The following is a 19,261-nucleotide window of genomic DNA, read 5'->3' as shown; positions in this document are numbered from 1 at the left end:
AATAACAGGGGCCTATTTTTAATTAAAGGCAAAATTTGCGTCAAATTTTGGAAATTGTAAAACGGTAATTGTTTGGTAATTGTATGGCAATTGTTTAGTCATTAGTGCGAATGCTTACGATATATGTACGTATAAGTGGACGTATATGTACACATATATATATATATAACTCAAAAGAGGCCTTTCTTTTTTCTGTGCAAGACATAAGAGATCCTCAGGAGTACTGGAGTTTACTTTTTCATACGAAATATTCTTTTTTTGAATTTTTCTTTTAATCACTACCAAAGTTGACGCATGTAAGAACGTGTGTACGCACGTATGTAAATGTATATGTATCATTTTTAAGATTTAATTCTTTATACATTATCATGATAAACATTTTCAAGTGCTCATTACTTATAAACAGTATAAGAGGCCACTACTAGATTTAACTAGAAAAATATTTCATTTTCTGTTAAGAAGAAAACACTTATTTGATGTAGTCCCTTAAGGAACATATTTGAACATTAAAAAAAAGATTTTCCATTCATATGTAATTATACATGCACATATAAAAATATATACGTACTCGTAATTTTTTGTATTCCCTTTGGTTTTAATGGATAAGATCAGTGAATTGTCATTCATTGATTATTCGTGCCTCTTCACATTCGACTTTTTATAATTATGTGTATACTTATATGTAATTGCTCATTTATTTATATATATAATTATACTCAATATAATTATACTCAATATAATAATACTCAATTTTTCCCTTCCTTTTTTTTTTTTTTTTTAATTTAGATGTTATTCATGAAAAATGCGAAGAAAAGGATATAGCAAGTTTTTTTGTGTATGCTTGCTTGTTATTATTGGTGCATATAACTATTTATATAATTATACGTACAAATATATATATATATATTATCGGAAATATTATTTGTGAAAAATTTTTTTTTTTTTTTTCCCATAATGTACGTATGTATGAATAAATTTTATATTAATTATGAACAAGCTTATTACGTAGTTTTTTTAAAAATCCTTTTTAATTGTTTTAAGAATATATTATGATATATTTTAAGAATATTTTATGAAATATTTTATTTTATTTTATTTTTTTTTTTTTTTGTTATTTAAATAAAGAAAATAAAAAAAGAGTTATTAAGAAAAGATATTTAGAAAAATGGAGAAAAGAAAAATTTTATACATTTTAGAAAGAGAATTAAAAGAATATGGAGGTACGACAGAAATGTGAACGATTTAAGAAAAAACATGAGTTATATTTTTTTTGTGAATTTGTACATTTGTAATAATATGATAATATTATACATGCACAAAATAGTCATGCGTACGTACGAATTGGTACGCTGTACGCAATAGCATTATATGTATGTATACATATGTATATGTATATATTAATTTGTTTGTATTTCACCTATACCTTTTCAGATGAAGAGATGTTGTCCTATTTCCATCAGTTTTACAAGTCTGTAGAGGGAAATGAAGGGGACATTGCTCAGAGGATTTTTAGTGAACTGGCACAACAAATGAAGTAGGAGACGTTAAAAAGGAATGAAAAATGAAAAGCAAGAAAAGAAAGAAATAAAAGAACAATTTTTGCTTCCCTTTTCTTTTTTCATAAAAAAAAAGAAAAAAACTCATTGTCGCATATATGCATTTTGACCTTGTAATATATGAACAGACATTTATTTTTATCATTTGTAGCATTTTATTTTTTTATTATTTTTTATTTTTTTTAGAAAATTCTTTGTAATATATAATAAAAGGAATAAAAATGACTTAATTGAAAAGATAAAAAACCTTTTTAAAGAAGAGAGTAATAATGAGGTTAACATAATAGATGTGCAAAAAGAAAATGGAGGTGATGATTACAATATGAACGATAATATATTTAACGAAGACAACTATATGGATAATAGTAATAAAAATGGAAATTGTAATAGTAACCGACATAGTATCAGCAATAATATTAGTATGAGGAGGGAAAATCGGAATTGGAGCAACGAGGAAAATCCTAAAGGAACGTTTCGTAATTTTAAAAATCATTATTCGTTTTTGTGTACCAATTTATTTGACGATATTAACATACAGAAATTAGAACTATGTGTACTGGACTTTGATATATTCAAGTTGTATATGTCAAGTGTGGAAATAATACAAGCAGAAAAAAAAGATTCACTAGTTCATGAAGAAACTTTTTATGAAACTTTTCAGTATTTTTTAAATTTATTATGCTTATTATATTTTTTAAAAAATATATATTTTGATTTAAGTTATAAAACAAATGAAAATTCATATTCCTTTCTATTTAAAGGATTTGAAGAAAGAAAAAATAAAGTTATAAATTATTTCTTTTTTTTAAAAAAGTTAAAGTTACATAAATTGATGTACAATGAAGTAATAAAAATTTTTTGCAATTTTTTTCAGTACACATATATTAATGAGTATTTAATTAGAAACATATTTGACATATCAATGAATACATTTATTTTTACTGCTGTTAAGAATTTTCAAGGCAATTACAGGGTAGATAGCCATATTTCACAGGAAAATTTGCATCAGGATGTGAAAACAGATAACACAAATAGTTATAGGAACAATGTTAGTGGTACTAAGGACGACCATAATAGCAGTAATTACTGTAAGGATCAGTGCAAAACTGCAAGAAATAGCACATGCCCAAACAACATGACTACCAAAAATTCCGCTAGTGATTTTAACGACACGTTTACTAATAAAGAAAGCAGTGAATTCGTAATACTTGACAACGAAGGGGATGACAAGGTTCAAGATGGAAGGAACGAAACAGGGGAAGAGAGGACGGAAATTGGTAGCAGCAGTAATAATAACAGCAATAATAATAGTAGCAGAAGTAATAACAATAACAACAATTGTGAAGGCGCTAATAAGAAAGTTAATAATAGTAATAATAATAATAGTAATAATAGTAATAATAATAATAGTAATAATAATAATAGTAATAATAATAATAATAATAGTAATAATAGTAATAATACTAATAATAGTAATAATAATAATAGTAATAATACTAATAATAGTAATAACAATAATAGTAATAATAATAATAATAATAATACTAGTAACAATAGTAGTAACAATAATAATAATAATAATACTAGTAACAATAGTAGTAACAATAATAATAATAATAATACTAGTAACAATAGTAGTAACAATAATAGTAATAATAATAACCTTAACTGTGGCAGCAGTAATAACAATAACTGTAGTAGCTTGAATGCGGATCAGAAGGGGAACTGTCTTAAGGGCACCTTTTTGACAAGAAAGAAGAACCAGGAGGACTACTTAAATAAAGAGTTGAACGATTTCTTTATTTCGAATAAAACTAGCAACAAAGTAAATAGATGCTCCTTTATAGAAGTGATATATGAAGGAAAATATAATGATAAAATTTACTCAGATAAAATAATTAATTCTTTATTTTATTTTTTTAACAACCCTTATTTAATATTTACTTTTCATAAGAACGTGCTATATTATATTGAAATGAAGAGTAAAGATAAAAATTTTTTTTTAACTTATAAAAATGCGCATGCTCTAGTTAAGTATTTAAATCATTGTGTAACTATTATTACAAAGATTTTTCATATATTCGTATCATCTGGATTATATTTTAACAGAAATATTATGGCCCAGAAAAATAATAAATATTTAAATTTCTACAAGTTACTGAACTTTGATAGTTGTACCACATATAATAATGAGAAAAATTATGAATTTAACAAATATCAAGATTTTAATTTTAGCAAAATTAGCATGAATAGTAAACGAAGAAGAGATAAAAAATGTGGAAATACTACTTCAGGTAACGATATGAATACATTTAATGAAACATTATTTGAGGCAGATAACCTTGTTAATGATAATACTTATCATGATAGAAAAAGGAGCACACAAAAAAGATTAAGCAACTTTGATGACACAAATACGTACGATTTTAACATTATTAAATATCTGATAAAGTATAAAAACGTTGTTAGTAATTTTTGTCAAGATGATTTAAATAGAAAAGACAGCATCGAAAGTGAAGGAGATCAAAATAATTTTTATTTATCAGGGACAAACAAACATAAGGTAAAAAATGAGTGTACAATGTATGAAAAGAGCAAGGATTATTTTCTTAATTCAAATGGTAGTTATGACGAGAACAGAAGCTTGTATGAAAGTGAGTATAGTTCAAGTGGAACTGGTAAAAGGCGGAGTTATTATGAAGGCAGTAAATGCCAGGATAATAGTGGATACGAATCGAGCAAATATGAAAGCAGCCAAACTGATGAACCAGAAAGTGATGTGAATGAATACGAATGGGGAATAGTCCAGGGAGACAACTGCAGAAGTAACATAAAAACAGAAAGAAGTAAACACAAAAGAGGAACAAATGAAAAAAGCAAAGTTGAAGGAAGAAAGGTCAACAGATGCAACAATGAAAGGAGCAAAAGAAAAAATTTAAAGTCATCTTACAAATATAACACTTTGAATTATAACACCATTTATCAGAAGGAATACTCGAATAAAAGCCTTTTCCATGATATATTACGGAAAGCAAAAAAAAGAAAAAAATTTTATGAAGTCATAGGTAAAATAAATAAACTGAAAAACTCGTTTGATCTTAGTAATATAAATAAAAACAAAACCATTGATTTGAATTATGTAGAAAATGTGGATACTATTTCGTACTTTATAAGTATATACAACTCTGACAATATTTTTCAATTTGATTATTACTTTTTAAAATTTATTACGGAAATAATAACTACATATAACAATTATATTAAATGTCATTTAATTAGTGAAAGTAGTATAAAATTTAAAAAGGAAATACTTGATAAGATAATTAACCAAATTGAATTGTTCCTCAACGAAATTACAAAATTAATTTATGTATATACTTGGTGTGTATTATACATTTTTGGACATTCTTATTCTTATGTGAAATATGCAAAATATTTTTATCAAAAAAAATCGTTTTTCGTATTAGAAAATAAAGAGCAATGTGTTTTCAATAATTTTAATTATTTTTTACAAGATAGTGGACATAATAATAACAGTGATAATTTACATATGAACAATTATTTTACTCCTTTAAATATTGTGGAAAATTTAAAATATAATTATGAACTGAAAAGGAATGTACATGAGTTTGATAATTTTAATTTTCATAATTTAATACATATTTACAAAAATTCATATTTTCAAAATATAGTAGATAAGCTACACCTAAATTTGAAGTTTATTGAAAATATTTTATTTACACTAGATAATGTATTTAAGAATAAAAAAAGTAAAAAAAAAAAATTTTTAAATTATTTATGCGTAAAAGATCAAAAATTAGATGATATATGTAAATCAATTGAAAATTTAAAGAGGAATATAAATAAATATAAAAAAACATTTCACTATTGTTTAAATTTTAACAATATAAAAAATGTTATCAGTTTGACATTAGAAGAAATGAGCATGAGTTCAGACAAAATCGAATTAAATAAGCTATTAAACGAATATTTGAATAAATTAGAAAATAGAGGACAACTAAAAAAAAGACAAAAAAAAATTAATGTTAAGATAATTGATGATAATATCGTTCTTGATACAACAAACCCAAGAAAGAAGCGGAGAAAAGATTTAAAAAACAGGATGGATGATGATGAGTGTAGTATATTTAGCACAAATAAAAGAAACCAAAACTGCTTCCATTCATCTTATGTGGATATGAAAAATATTTCAGATCCAAATAGTCATAAAGGGGTGAAGCAAAAAAGTACAAGTAATAAAAATAACAGCATCATAGGTTCATTTCTGAGGTTGAATAATAGTAGTGGGAGCGGCACAGATAGCGATATCAGCAGAGTTAGAAGAGGTAGTCGAGTTAGAAGTGGGAGCAATCAAAAGAAGAAAAGCGTTTCAAAGCAAAATACGATGATCCCATATAAGGACAATTTCTCTCTGAAAAAAAATCGCAAAAATATAGAGAACAAAATAAATGATGCAACGGATAACGACAGTTATTGTGATAATGAAGAAGCGAATGAAAGTTACACGAGGAGTGATCGCAACTCCAAGTCTATTCATAACGATAATAGTTATTTAGATTATAACAATAAATCTGAAGAGAATTCTTCTTTGGAGGATATGCTTGAAACTAGAAGTAAAATTTCTTATTATGATAAAACAATTAGTACAAGTAGTAGTCCTAATAGTGGTAGAAGCAGTAGCAGAAGCAGTAGCAGAAGCAGTAGTGGAAGTATTAGTAGAGGAAACCATAACAAATACAGTAGGCATAACAGAAAATATAGGCAAAGAATTGGTAAGAGCAGTATAATACTGCACAGGAATAATAACAATAATAATAACAATAATAATTACAATAATAATAATAATATTAATAATAAAATTAATAATAATAGCAGTAGCAAACTGAGCGAATGTTATAGAATGGACGCATTTCTTAGTAACGAGTATAATACGGAAAAGCTATTATTCTTTTTCAATTTATTAAATGGAAATAATATATTTTATTATTTATCATTATATTATTTAGTAAAGAATGAAAAAATTATGGATATTATGCACTTTCTACCTTTGAAATATTTACTTGATTTATTAATATTATACGATTTAAAAGATTATATAAAATTTAAAACTATAATTCGAGTGTTCAGAATTATATATGAGTTTCAAGAATTCTCACCAATTTTAAAGCAGCCTATTTTTTTCAATAAAAATAATTACTGTTTGGATTATGCAGATTTTATGAATTATGATTTTTCATGTAAATTTTTAACGATTAATAAAAAAGGGGATGATGATTATTTATATTATACAGTAAAAAAAGCACATAATGAAGATAATTACAATAACCTGTTTTTGACACTTAAAAAAAGTAGTAGTAATAATAAAAATATGAACACGCGGGTAGAAGTAAGTTCATACGCAGATGAAGATAATGGTGATGAAATGGCAAGTAGTAAGAGTAGATCAGATAGGAGTAGCATACTTGATATGAAGGGGAAATTTTTAGAGCTATTAAGAAATACATTTTCAACGTTAAATTTTTCGAATAGTTTGAAAAATTATCCAAATTTGGTGAGAAATGTAATAAATAGAATTTTAATTAGTATAATAGGAAAATATAGTTACCTGAGTAATGAAAATCATAATAAAAATTATAACAGTCTGACATATTATGCACTTAAATTTATTTTTAATAATTTAAAAAATTTTACATTTGGTTACAGTAATTCGTCCTATTTCAGTTATACAATTAATGATCCTACAGAGCTTTATAATATTAGTGTTCATAATTTTATTTTATATCACATATACGAATTGGCTATAAGGACAAAAGAACTTACTATAAAAAGCTGTTGTTTTAAATTATTAAAATATTTGTTAACAGAATATTATTTTTATCCTGATATGTTCAGTGAAAAATCACACGAATTAATTAATTCTGATATTAAAATAAATAACTTTTGTATTAAAAATGTAATACTGGATTTTGTCTCTTTCAATATAATGATTTGTCACCTTCAAAAAGAATTAACATCAGATGTTAATGTTTTAAATAATTTAGACTTATTTAATTATTCTATTAAATCAATAGCAAATTATTTAATAGGATATAAAAATAATTCTTTTTTCTTTTTAATAGATAAAAAAATGGTTAAAATTTTGTTAATAAAATTAACTTTTATGATGCCATATATTTATAAGTTAAAAATACCTGCATGTGTAATCAGGTTGTATATTCGTGTAATTAAATCATTAGATAAGGATATTCTAGACATGATACATAATTTAAATAAAATTGATCTTATATATGACAGCTTGTTTTATATAATCATAAGCCATTTTATTTACTTCTTTTTAAACATGAATATTGAATTAGATGAAGAAGCGTCAAACATTTTATCATGTAATTATAAAAGCGGCTTGTCCAGGAATTCGTGGAATAGCAATAATAATAGTTGTATTAAGATAACCAACGAGCATGCACATGTTCAGGAAGAAAAACACTTAAGTCCAAATAACAATTCTTTTGAAATAACTCAACGCGGAGTATATGATATGGAAGAGATGGAAAGTGAAAAAGCAGATGAAGAAGGAGAACATCATCAGGGAAATAAAAACTACCTGACGGTGGATGGCCAATATAATAATGAGCATAATGAGACCGATAATTCCAGTAGCAGCGAAGAGAGTGACAGTTCAGAACATTCGGAGGGAACAGATGTGGAAAACGCGCTTGTTGGTAATAATTACAGTGAGCTAGTACATGATGCTCGTGTGCTTAAAGACGGTAGCGATAGCATTCCACGCAGTGATGCCAATGGTCATAAAGCTAACAAGAGTAACGTTAGCACATGTAACAACAAGAACAGTGCCAACAACAATAACGAAGGTATTAGCAGTAACAACGATAATAGTAGCAACTCCAACTACAGTAACTATAACAACAGTGATGATAATAATAGAGAAGGAGAAACTCCAGCAGGAAGTGAAAGCAGCGTTAATACGTACGCAAATCCAAGCAAATTGAACAAAATATCGGATGTGCTATATGTAAGAAAAATTATAAACGAAAACAGCACATTTAATTTCGAAAATAACTACTTTATAAATTATTCCTTATACATACTTCATAAGGAGCATTATTCGATATATGTGTTTTTTTCAACATTTTTCAAAAATGCGCTAAAAGAATACAGTGAGCTGTCGAAAAGTCAAAATATATAAGCTAATAGGTCTCAGTTTCCCAGTATACCTAAATACCTATATTACTGCCCCTAATTTTTTAAAGTATTAAAATCTCGTGAAATAAGCGCCCTTTATTTAGTAGTATATATATATACATATTTTAAACATTAACATATGTACATGTGTGAGTATTTTTTTGCAATGTCATTATTCTTTCCATCTTTTTCGAGGATTATTTCAAAAATAAAAATATTCAAAATAATGCAAGTTCTACGTAGTTCTTTTTTTTTTCTTTTTTTTTATGTGACTCTTTAACTCTTATTTTTTTTTTTTCCTTTTATTTAAAAAACTTAAAATGTGCATATTTTATATTCCTGTAATGTAATAAACGTTTTTAAACTGGCTCTTAATATAAACATCTTTTATTTGAATTCATACTATTTATCACAAATGGTGAATATGCTTCAACGTACGTTTCAGCTTTGTCACTATGGAAAGATATATATTATATATATATCTTTATAAAATAATATTTATAATGTATGTGTGTTGTATTTATATATGGGTACATCAAAAGTTTAAATTCATGATAATTAAATCATATGAATGATTTTTATATCTTTTTATTACTAATAATTGCATAAAAATTTTGAAATATGGAAAAATAAATGTGCATTTTTAAATGCGCTAACATTTAATGAAGAACAAAGGAAAACAAAAAATTTTATTTCAAATTAATATGTGCTCAATAAATAGGAAACTTTTTTAATCTTATAAATATTTTTTTATATATCACATATATATTACATACGATACATATATGGATATAATGGAAAAATGAAAGTAAAATGATAAATTTCTAATTATCTTTAAATATATATATACATGGGTCATGTAAGAACAGGCCCACAAAACCAGTGAAGCAGTAGAGAGTTCATAAAAATATAAGAAATAATATAAAATTAAATTATAATAAACAGTACATATCAATGCATTACTCATTAAATCTAAACAGATAAAGGAAAGGAAGGTAAACATCCCATTATATATTAATGAGGTTAACGTATTTTGAGTCTCTGTTTTTTCGTAACATATTATTAAACTATTGCATGTGTATACTGCTATATTATGGTATGAGAAGTATATTACTGCAGTTTGATATGGGTATACTACTACATTATGGTGTAGGAGTTACCTCACTGTTATTTGTTTGGTCTTCGAAAAAAATATTTAAATAATGTTCTAGGCCATATTATTATGAAGAAAAAATACCCTTAGTATAATAGTTATTTTTAGTAGCACACTATACACTTATCAAACCATATTTATAATTCCTTTAAAACATTTTGCATAAAGATTAAAAATGTTTAATGATGATCAAAATACAAATAATTACTATCAATCGAAGCTAGGGATAGATAGACCTGCCGTTGATTTTAGTTCATCAGGTATAGCAAAAAAATGTGCGAAAAGTATATTCACTTGAACATCGCCGCCCCAACATACATACTAGCTTTGTATACGTTTTTCATATGCGTGTATCATACATGCTTTACTACATATATTTATATATATATATAAATATATTTATTGTGGTACATCCTGCATACATGTATTGCGCATATGCATATAAACTTAACACTGAAAATGCAAGCGCACGCGCATTCATCATACTGAGGAGAACATCGATCTGTAAATTTATTTTACATACGACGAGTATGATATGTGCTTGTTCCCATTATTCATTTTTTACTTCTTTATTTTATTTTATAGTTTGCAATTTTTTGAAAAATGATATATACAAGAGACAGTTCGAAAGGAAGCTGTATGTCAATCACCCAATTTACTTTAGAAGAATAAAACCATTATTTTGTTATAGTAATATGATTGATAGATATGATGGTGTACTAACACATTTGGCATATTCTTGTTTAAATAAAAGTAAAGGGATGATTGTAAGTTTGAAATGGTTTAATGATGGTAAGAGATTATTAACAGGAACACAATTAAGTGAGCTAGCCATATGGAATGGATGTTATTTTAACTTTGAAGATATGAAAAGAATACCAATAGGTGGTGGTGCAGTATCTTGTTTAGAATGGTCTAAAAATGATAATTTATTTGCAGGAAATTCATTAGGTCAAATTGTTATTTTATCTTCTGCTTTAAATTTATTAGATAATTATGCATTTGAAGGATTAACAAAAAGTGTATTAGACATAAGTTTATCCTGTTGTAATACGAAATTAGCTGGATGTGCTGATACTTGCAATCCTATTATTTGGGATATAAAAACAAGAAAAATTATAAAAAATTTAAAATGTAAAAATATAGATACTAATAATACTAGTTGCTTAGCATGGAATCCTATTAATGATATCGTAGCTAGTGGTAATAGAACACAGACCATATCTCTTTGGGATATAAGAATTAATAAACCTATTACATCTATTAATGCACATAAAGCAAATGTAAATAAGGTCAAATGGAATTATAATGGCTTATATTTACTAAGCTGTAGTAAAGATAGTTTAATCAAATTATGGGATATTAGAAACTTTAAATTATTATATTCTTATAAAAATGATCAAATTTATGGCAGTACTACTACTGTAACTACTAGTGGTGGTAGATTTAACCTAAATTATGAACCTACCTATATTGCATGGAATCCCATTCAAAATCATATTTTTGTAAGTTCGGACAATAAGGGAAATATTAAATTTTATAGCACAAATGATAATAAATGTATTCAAACCATTGCTTCAGCTCATGGTATTGATAAACCTTGTTCTATATCCCTATTAGACTGGAATCCTTTAGGGCATTTACTTACCTCATTTGGAGATGATAAATTATTGAAATTCTGGTCTGCATCTAGTTGTGATTCTATTATTGCGAAAGAAATAGATGCAAAACCTTTAATAAGCCTTAATAATAGTGGATCTTTTCCTAATTCTAGATATATCAATGATCAAAGTATATTAGATGTTAGCAGTAATCAATCTATTTTTGACTCAGAAGAAGAGAGTTACAAACCTTGTAAAATGAACAACAACTACTACAAAAAGGTTAGCACAAGGGGAAAAAGGAAAAAAAAAAAAAACAATAATAATAATAATAATAAATAAAATGAAAAGAAACAAAAGGAAATGAAATAAAGTAACGGCTACATGGCTAATCGTCAAGCATTGCGTTCGTAAGAGTATGTAACGAAGCACGTGCTCACCACAGGGTATGCTTCTTTGCTTACGTAAGCGTGCAACTATGCACGCACATATTTATGTATGTGTGTGCATCCCCATTTTGTGAGAATCAAATAAGTCATGTCAACACACAACGTTGAAGAATTGTTATCATATGAATAAAGCATATCGCAAACATTTGAAGACCTACTTTGAAGTGCTGTTTGGAATGAGATTAACTCCCCTATTTGTACGTTTAATTTTACTTGATATTTGTTTCTGACTTTAATTAAATGTATATGGAATCATTAAATATTTAAAGAAAAAATAAAAAGTCGGGCGTTAACTATTGTTATTTAAATGAACACCAAAAAAGATGCCCTTAGTGATGTCTTCTTATTCTCGTTTGAATTCTTTAACATAAAAACGTGTTACTACATTATACTTTTAAGAATAGAGATAAATTTGTATCCGTGGATCTTTATGTTTTTCTTTCTCGATATGCACGTGTGCATGTGCACATGTATACATATGTATATATGCATATGTACTTATTTGGAAAAATGCCATTTTTTGTTGATGTCCCCCCCCTTTGTAGTCATCCTTTTGTGCTGTTTCAAATATTCGGAGTAGTACTACTTCGTATAAATTTTTCATTGATTTTCGACATAATTTGGATTTCATTTTGTCGTAATTCTAACTCTATTTTGAGATTTTTTCCTGTTAATTTATTTCATTGTCCCCGGTGCAATTTATATTTTGTATGAACTCTTCTTTTATGGATAACATAGAGCTATCCTTTAATATATGTTCAATATTTTCCTCTAATTGTGTCCCTTCATTTTCGGGATCTGTTTTCCATTGAAAATTTTTGTTTTTTTTTACAAGTAATTCTGTTACTCCCTTTTCAAATGTTTTTGTATGGAATAAGAAATATTGTGAAAGTTTAAAATCGTTATCTAGTACTTCTTCTAACGATTTATCATAATTATATAAAAAATATGAAAACCATAATTTACAGCTGAAATAACAATTTGCACTTATATCGGACAAAACCTTCTGACAAAATTGACTGCTGCTACTATTATTATGTTCGCCCTTGAGTCCTTTCTTTAAATTATCTATTAATTCTTCTAAACTATTCGCGGAGCTATAATATTTATTGATGTTGCTAATTAGGTCTTCGGTTAGCACAGGGGTACTAGCAGTCCTACCAATTTTGGTAGGATATTTATTTAATATATTACTTAACTCTGCATCGAAATCACTTTGATTTTCCTTTTTAATACTATATATTTCAGTTAAAAACAAATCTACATCTTCCACATAGTTGTTACATATTTTAAAATTCACTAAATCTAATTCATTCAGTCTTAATGATGTTAATCCTAAATACAAACCAATATTTCTACCAAAATATTTTTTAAAAAAATAACAACATCCTATATCAGGAAAAAAACCTATTTTACTTTCTGGCATTGCAAATATTGCATTTTTATTAATAACTCTATATTTCGCGTACATGGAAATTCCTAACCCTCCACCCATAACAATACCATTCCATATACACAAAACACTTTTTTTCATTGTTGATAAATAATTAATATACATATAAAGTTGTTTTAAATGTTGTATTCCTTTTTCCTTATTTTGAACTATATCCTTTACATCCGAACCAGAGGAAAAACAGTTTGTATTCGTACTTCTAATCACAATCATATAGCATCTTTTATCATTATTTAAATTTTTTATTATATTTAGCAATCCATTAATCATGTCTTTATTTATGGCATTCAACTTTTCAGGCCTATTTAATATTATTTCAAATATGTTATTTTTAAAATTTACTACTAACGATTTCTTGGACCATACATCTGATAATTCTAAATCTATAATGTCTCTAAAATTATTTTCTACCCTTTTCTCATTATCATTCTTTTGTTCTTTATTTATGTTTTCTTTTTCGTTTTTCCTGTCAGTGGTACATTCACTTTTTACATACGTAGAAAAATTAGGGTACTTTGTTTTATCGTTTAATATATTATTATCAATTAAATAAAGGTTGTTATTTTTGTTCTCTTCCATTTTTTCAAAAAGGTTTTCTTTATTTCTTTGTCCATCTGTACAGAAGTTGTTGACTTTGTCAAAAATGCCTATATATTTCTTTTCATAAAATATAAAATTACTGTTCTTCTTCTGCTGATTACTCTTATTATTTATCAAAAAAAAATATGTACGAAAAAAGAGGAAATTACTCCTTTCAAATTTTGTCATATAATCAAATAAAACCTTTCCCAGCTTGGACTCGTTCATATGAAGATGTGGTGAACCTATTTTCGGCATAGCTACTTTGAATAAATGTGCACGTATATGTTGAAACTCTCAAACGAATTTCTGTCTTCCCGAGGAAACAGTACGATAACACACGTACGTATGTATGTAGATATATATGAATGTTTATATATATGTGCGTTTTAATCTGTTAAAGAGTCGGAAATTGAATCACGGTAAAAAAAAAAAAAAAAGAGGTTAAACGAAATTGGTCATATATAAGTAGTACATGTAATATATGAATAAAACCTCGCTGAACTTGTAGTAAGTAACTATGAATGTATAAAAAAGACCTTTGTTTTAAACGACTCAACAAGATAAGGTTTTATTACAGAGAGCCTTCTTTATTCCTGTACAGAGGAATAACAAACTAATTAAATCCTACGCAAAAAAAATGAATTCGAAAACAGGAAAGCGTCACCAAAACATCCTGGATAACTTTCAAACTGTAAAGAAGTCAAGTAGTGAAGCGGTCAATCGGTCAAAAATCCGAAATATTTTTTTTTTTTTTTTCTTTCGTGGGAATTGTGTCAATGGTAAAACAGCTGCCCATTAACATTATTATTCCATAATAATTTTTTTATACAGAAGAAAAAAAGAAAAAACAGAAAGAGGAAACATTTAAATAAAAAGTTTGTAATTTTGGTATTTAGTTATTTTTCATATTTATGCATTTTTCGTATTTATATAATTTGTTTATTTTTCGTATTTATATAATTTGCTTATTTTTCGTATTTATATAATTTGCTTATTTTTCGTATTTATATAATTTGCTTATTTTTCGTATTTATATAATTTGCTTATTTTTCGTAATTCTCGTATTTTGTTTTTTTTTTTTGGTTAATTACTCATTTACGAAAATGTTGCAATTTGGACGATGAGAACGAAAAAAATAAAAAAAAATTAAGTTCATATTTTTATAATAATAAAATGTACAATTTATTTCTCTATTTTAGCTCAGATTTACGCACGTATTTTAGTTACCTTTTTTTTAGTACTCCACTGATATTTTATATTATTATTACTACAATTATAACTTAATTCTTTTATTTTGTTTTATCTACTTTTCATTCATTTCAAAACTCAAGGTTTTATTCTTACATACTTTTAATTTAATTCGCAGTTTTCTCTTTTTAAAGTTACTTCCAATGTATCTGTATAGTATTAAGGTATTTCGAATGTTTGCTCTAGTACGTTGCTACGATATAAGTATTATTGCCTACTACAAATAATTTGTAAAGCTGATATATATATATATACATGTGCGTATACATGTATCTATGTGTACTTTTGTTTGATATAGTAACAGTAGTGGAAGTGTATCCTTTGGAGCCAAAAATTGTCACACTTAATTGCAACGGCTAATTTAGGGTCGTTCTTTTTATTCAAAAAAATGACGAGCATAATTTTGTGAAGGGATAAATATGTAGTATTTGTAAATGTATATATAATATATATATATATATGTAAATAATTGAACTTACTGTGTATGTAAGATAACAGCCTGTATCACAAGAATAACCCCTTCACATGTATATATACATATATGTGTATATATTTACGCATGTAGTACGTTCTCCTCAACAATGAACACAAACGAATGGAACAACATCGACAACACGTATTATGGGAAGCAAAAGCTGAGTAATATGCTATGGAGCAACGAGGATGTATTAAAAGATAGTCTTACTTGTTCAGGTTATTTGGGATTAATAGCAGTTCTAAGAAATAAAGACAAATTTGATGTTTACAAAAAGGAGGATAATTTAAAAATTTATACGAACATTGGTAGAGTAATATCTAGTTGTAGATTAAATTCGGATGGGTTAATATGTTTTGGATGGAATAAAAATAATGATTTAGTTTTATTATTTAAAGATAATATAGTAAGAGTATATTCTTGTTTTTGTGAAAAAATATTTGTTTTTTCCCTAGATGAAAATATAAAAAATGAGGGAATATTATATGGTAGTATATGTGAAGAGGGAATTATAATAATTACGGAAAGGTTAAATATATATGTTAATTATTATTTTAGTGGAAATAATTGTTTTAGATATCCAGCTGTTGACCTGAAGGGAAAACCGAATTGTGTTTGTACAGTTGAAGAAGATAAATTAAGTGATGAACTAAACATTGAGCATAACTATTTTGATACAAGAGTAAACAATGATTTGTTAAGGATGAATATTAAAAATTATATAACTAATGCTTTTGAAAATAAAAAAGAAAATGTTAATGAAATGGTTAATAATAAAAACGTTGTGCTTACTGAAGGAAAAGAGAACTATAACATACAAATGGAGGACGATAGAATAAAAAGAAGAACAAACAGAGAATTAATAAAAACGTCCTCATACGATGTAAAAAGAACAGAGGTTGATAACACTACCTCTAACAGTAATAGAGTCAGTTATAGGGGAAAAAAGGAAAAGGAGTTAAATATACATCTAATAATAGCACTGTGTAGTGGTGGCTTTGTATTAGTAAATAAGCACCGTTTTAAATATTATGATGTGTATGATAATAATAATGATAATAATAATAATAATAATTATAATATTAATAATAACACTAGTAATAATGACAAATGTAATCATGCATATATAAATATGTGTATATCAAAGTCAGGAACCATTTTAGCATTTTTATCCGATAATGGAATAATAAGAATTTATTTAACGAATAATTTAAATAACTGCATTGAAGAATCTGTTTTAGATAGTAAAAAAAGTATTAAGCAGATTGTGTGGTGTGGTGATGATTGTTTAGCTGTGTATACACCTATGATTACTCCTTCGAATTATATACAGCATATGCTATTTATTGGGGGTCCTAAAAACCAGTGGATTCCTTATCAGTACAGGCATGATTTATATCTAATTGGAGATATATATGGTGTGAAAATTGTAAGTAAGGAAAATTGTGAATATATTAGTCGAATTAGAAAATCAACCTTTAACATATTTAGTATAGGTAGTTGTACACCCTCTGCTATGCTTTATTATTCATATGAAAAATATAGAAATGGAAATATATGCCTCGAAGATGAAATCAGAGCATTTAACAATAATTTAAATATAGCTATCGAAGAATGTTTAAATGCAGCTACCCATGAATATAATGAAAGTATCATAAAACTATTACTTCAAACATCTCATTTTGGAAAAAATTTTATGAAAGTTAATTATGATTGTAAAAAGTTTTTATTAACTTGTTTATATTTAAGAATTTGTATGAATGTTAGGAAACCACCACTAGACATTTTCATCACAGCTTCGGAACTTCAGTACATTACTATACCTACTTTTGTCCTATATATAGCTAAACGAAAAGAATATTTTTTAGCATATAGAATTTGTGAATATGCAGGAATTAGATCAGATAATATTTTAATTGAATGGTGTAAAGAGAAAATTGAAAAATCCATTGAACTAACTGATGAACAGTTATGTAGAGCTATAACAGATAAGATAGGAAATAAAAAAAATATCGACTATTCGTACATAGCTTTTGTTGCAGCAAAATGTTTAAGACCTCAGCTAGCCACTATCATAATTCAATATGAAGAAAACAGAAAAAAACAAATAGACATGTTACTAAAATTAGCCAATTATAGTTTATCAATAGAAAAAGCAATTCTTTCCAAAGATATGGAACTGGTATATTTGTGTATTATCAATATTTTAAATCAAGAAAAAATAAATGCAAATGGTGAGAAAGAATTATCTGTATTGATAGATGTTTTTAACAAGAATGTTCATGCTTCTGACTGCTTTTATGTTTATTGTAAAAAAACAAAACAGTATAATTTACTTAAAGAATTTTACGAAAAGAATGGGCAACATTCGAAAGCAGCTTTTGTCACATTAGATTTAGCTCTATCAAAAAAAAATTTGGATCAAAAAAAAACATGGTTAGCTTATTCAGCAGGATTTCTAACAACAGACCAAATGAATAGTCATATAAAGTTTGTTCACACATCTATAATGAATAATATAGATTTACTGAATTATCAAAAAGAGTTAGAGATGAAATATAATAAAAAATCTGTCATAGGATATCCTCACAAAATTCAAGGCTTATCTTTAATGGAGACAGTAAACTATGTCATATCAGTCGGTGAATTTTTGGATGCGGATCATTTATTTAAAAAGTTTAAAATTTCAGAACCGAAATACTGGAGATGTAAAATATATGCACTAGCAAAAAATAAGTATTTTGATGAACTGTATAATTTTGCAAATTATAGAGTATCACCAATTGGTATGGATTACTTTATTGAATGCTGCTATGAATTTGGTTCAGTTCCTTTAACCATTAAATTAATTCAAAAAATTAAGGATATAAATTTACAGTATAAATGGTTTACTAAATTAAACATGCATGAAGAAGCAGAGAGTGTGCTAGAAGAAATTAAAGCACAAAAAATGACAACAACTTCGTTATTCCAGACGATTACGGATGCTATATCAAATATGAGGTAGACTTCAATTTAGTAGTTGCTTCAAAGTGCAAAGCTTTGTTTGAATTGTCACAGGTGTAAAGACGGCCTTACCACGCGGGTACACTTGTGAGTATACATAAAAACATGCATGGATGCGTGCATACATATATTTATTACGACAGACTTATCAAATTGTGTGCCACATTTGTTCACAGTGACTCAATCTTGCCATATGAAGTATTAGCAATTTGTCTTTTTTTTTTTTTTCTCCCTTTCTATAAATTAAAAAATTTTCATTTTTATATACGTATAATGTTTGTGGAACTCATTTTAAAGATTTTTAAAATGTTTTACTTATTTCTTTTTTAGTAACCATAATATGCATATTAAACATGCATTATAAATGGCGCATTTGTTTTTTGTTTTTTTTCATGATTATATAAGGTGCAAAAATATAGTACGCATTTTTTGTACGAATTGATTTTGCTTAATTTCTGATATTATTTTTTTAAACTGAAAAAAAATAAACATTTATAGTTGCTACATTTGATTAGCA

The 19,261-nt window shown here is 26.3% G+C and overlaps 4 protein-coding genes across 4 annotated transcripts; 3 read left to right on the top strand and 1 right to left on the bottom strand.

Annotated features, from left to right (window-relative positions):
• Window positions 1-1,165: 1,165 nt before the first annotated feature.
• On the top strand, window positions 1,166-8,781 carry MKS88_005792 (uncharacterized protein; the record flags this gene model as incomplete). Its single annotated transcript, XM_067219086.1, has 3 exons — window positions 1,166-1,220; window positions 1,432-1,534; window positions 1,743-8,781. The coding sequence occupies 3 exons, from the start codon at window positions 1,166-1,168 to the stop codon at window positions 8,779-8,781; spliced, it is 7,197 nt and encodes a 2,398-aa protein (XP_067070997.1).
• A 1,324-nt stretch (window positions 8,782-10,105) lies between these two features.
• Window positions 10,106-11,873, top strand: MKS88_005791 (polyadenylation factor subunit 2; the record flags this gene model as incomplete). Its single annotated transcript, XM_067219085.1, has 2 exons — window positions 10,106-10,190; window positions 10,516-11,873. The coding sequence occupies 2 exons, from the start codon at window positions 10,106-10,108 to the stop codon at window positions 11,871-11,873; spliced, it is 1,443 nt and encodes a 480-aa protein (XP_067070996.1).
• A 777-nt stretch (window positions 11,874-12,650) lies between these two features.
• MKS88_005790 (3-hydroxyisobutyryl-CoA hydrolase) lies at window positions 12,651-14,270 on the bottom strand (the record flags this gene model as incomplete). The annotated part of the gene is made up of 1 exon (XM_067219084.1): window positions 12,651-14,270. One exon carries the CDS (start codon window positions 14,268-14,270, stop codon window positions 12,651-12,653), a length of 1,620 nt encoding a protein of 539 aa, XP_067070995.1.
• A 1,574-nt stretch (window positions 14,271-15,844) lies between these two features.
• MKS88_005789 (vacuolar protein sorting-associated protein 16) lies at window positions 15,845-18,745 on the top strand (the record flags this gene model as incomplete). The annotated part of the gene is made up of 1 exon (XM_067219083.1): window positions 15,845-18,745. One exon carries the CDS (start codon window positions 15,845-15,847, stop codon window positions 18,743-18,745), a length of 2,901 nt encoding a protein of 966 aa, XP_067070994.1.
• Window positions 18,746-19,261: the final 516 nt, after the last annotated feature.

The sequence above is a fragment of the Plasmodium brasilianum genome, chromosome 14, assembly GCF_023973825.1.
Source record: "Plasmodium brasilianum strain Bolivian I chromosome 14, whole genome shotgun sequence".
Lineage (NCBI taxonomy): Eukaryota > Apicomplexa > Aconoidasida > Haemosporida > Plasmodiidae > Plasmodium > Plasmodium brasilianum.
This window is presented reverse-complemented; position numbering and strand designations above follow the sequence as displayed.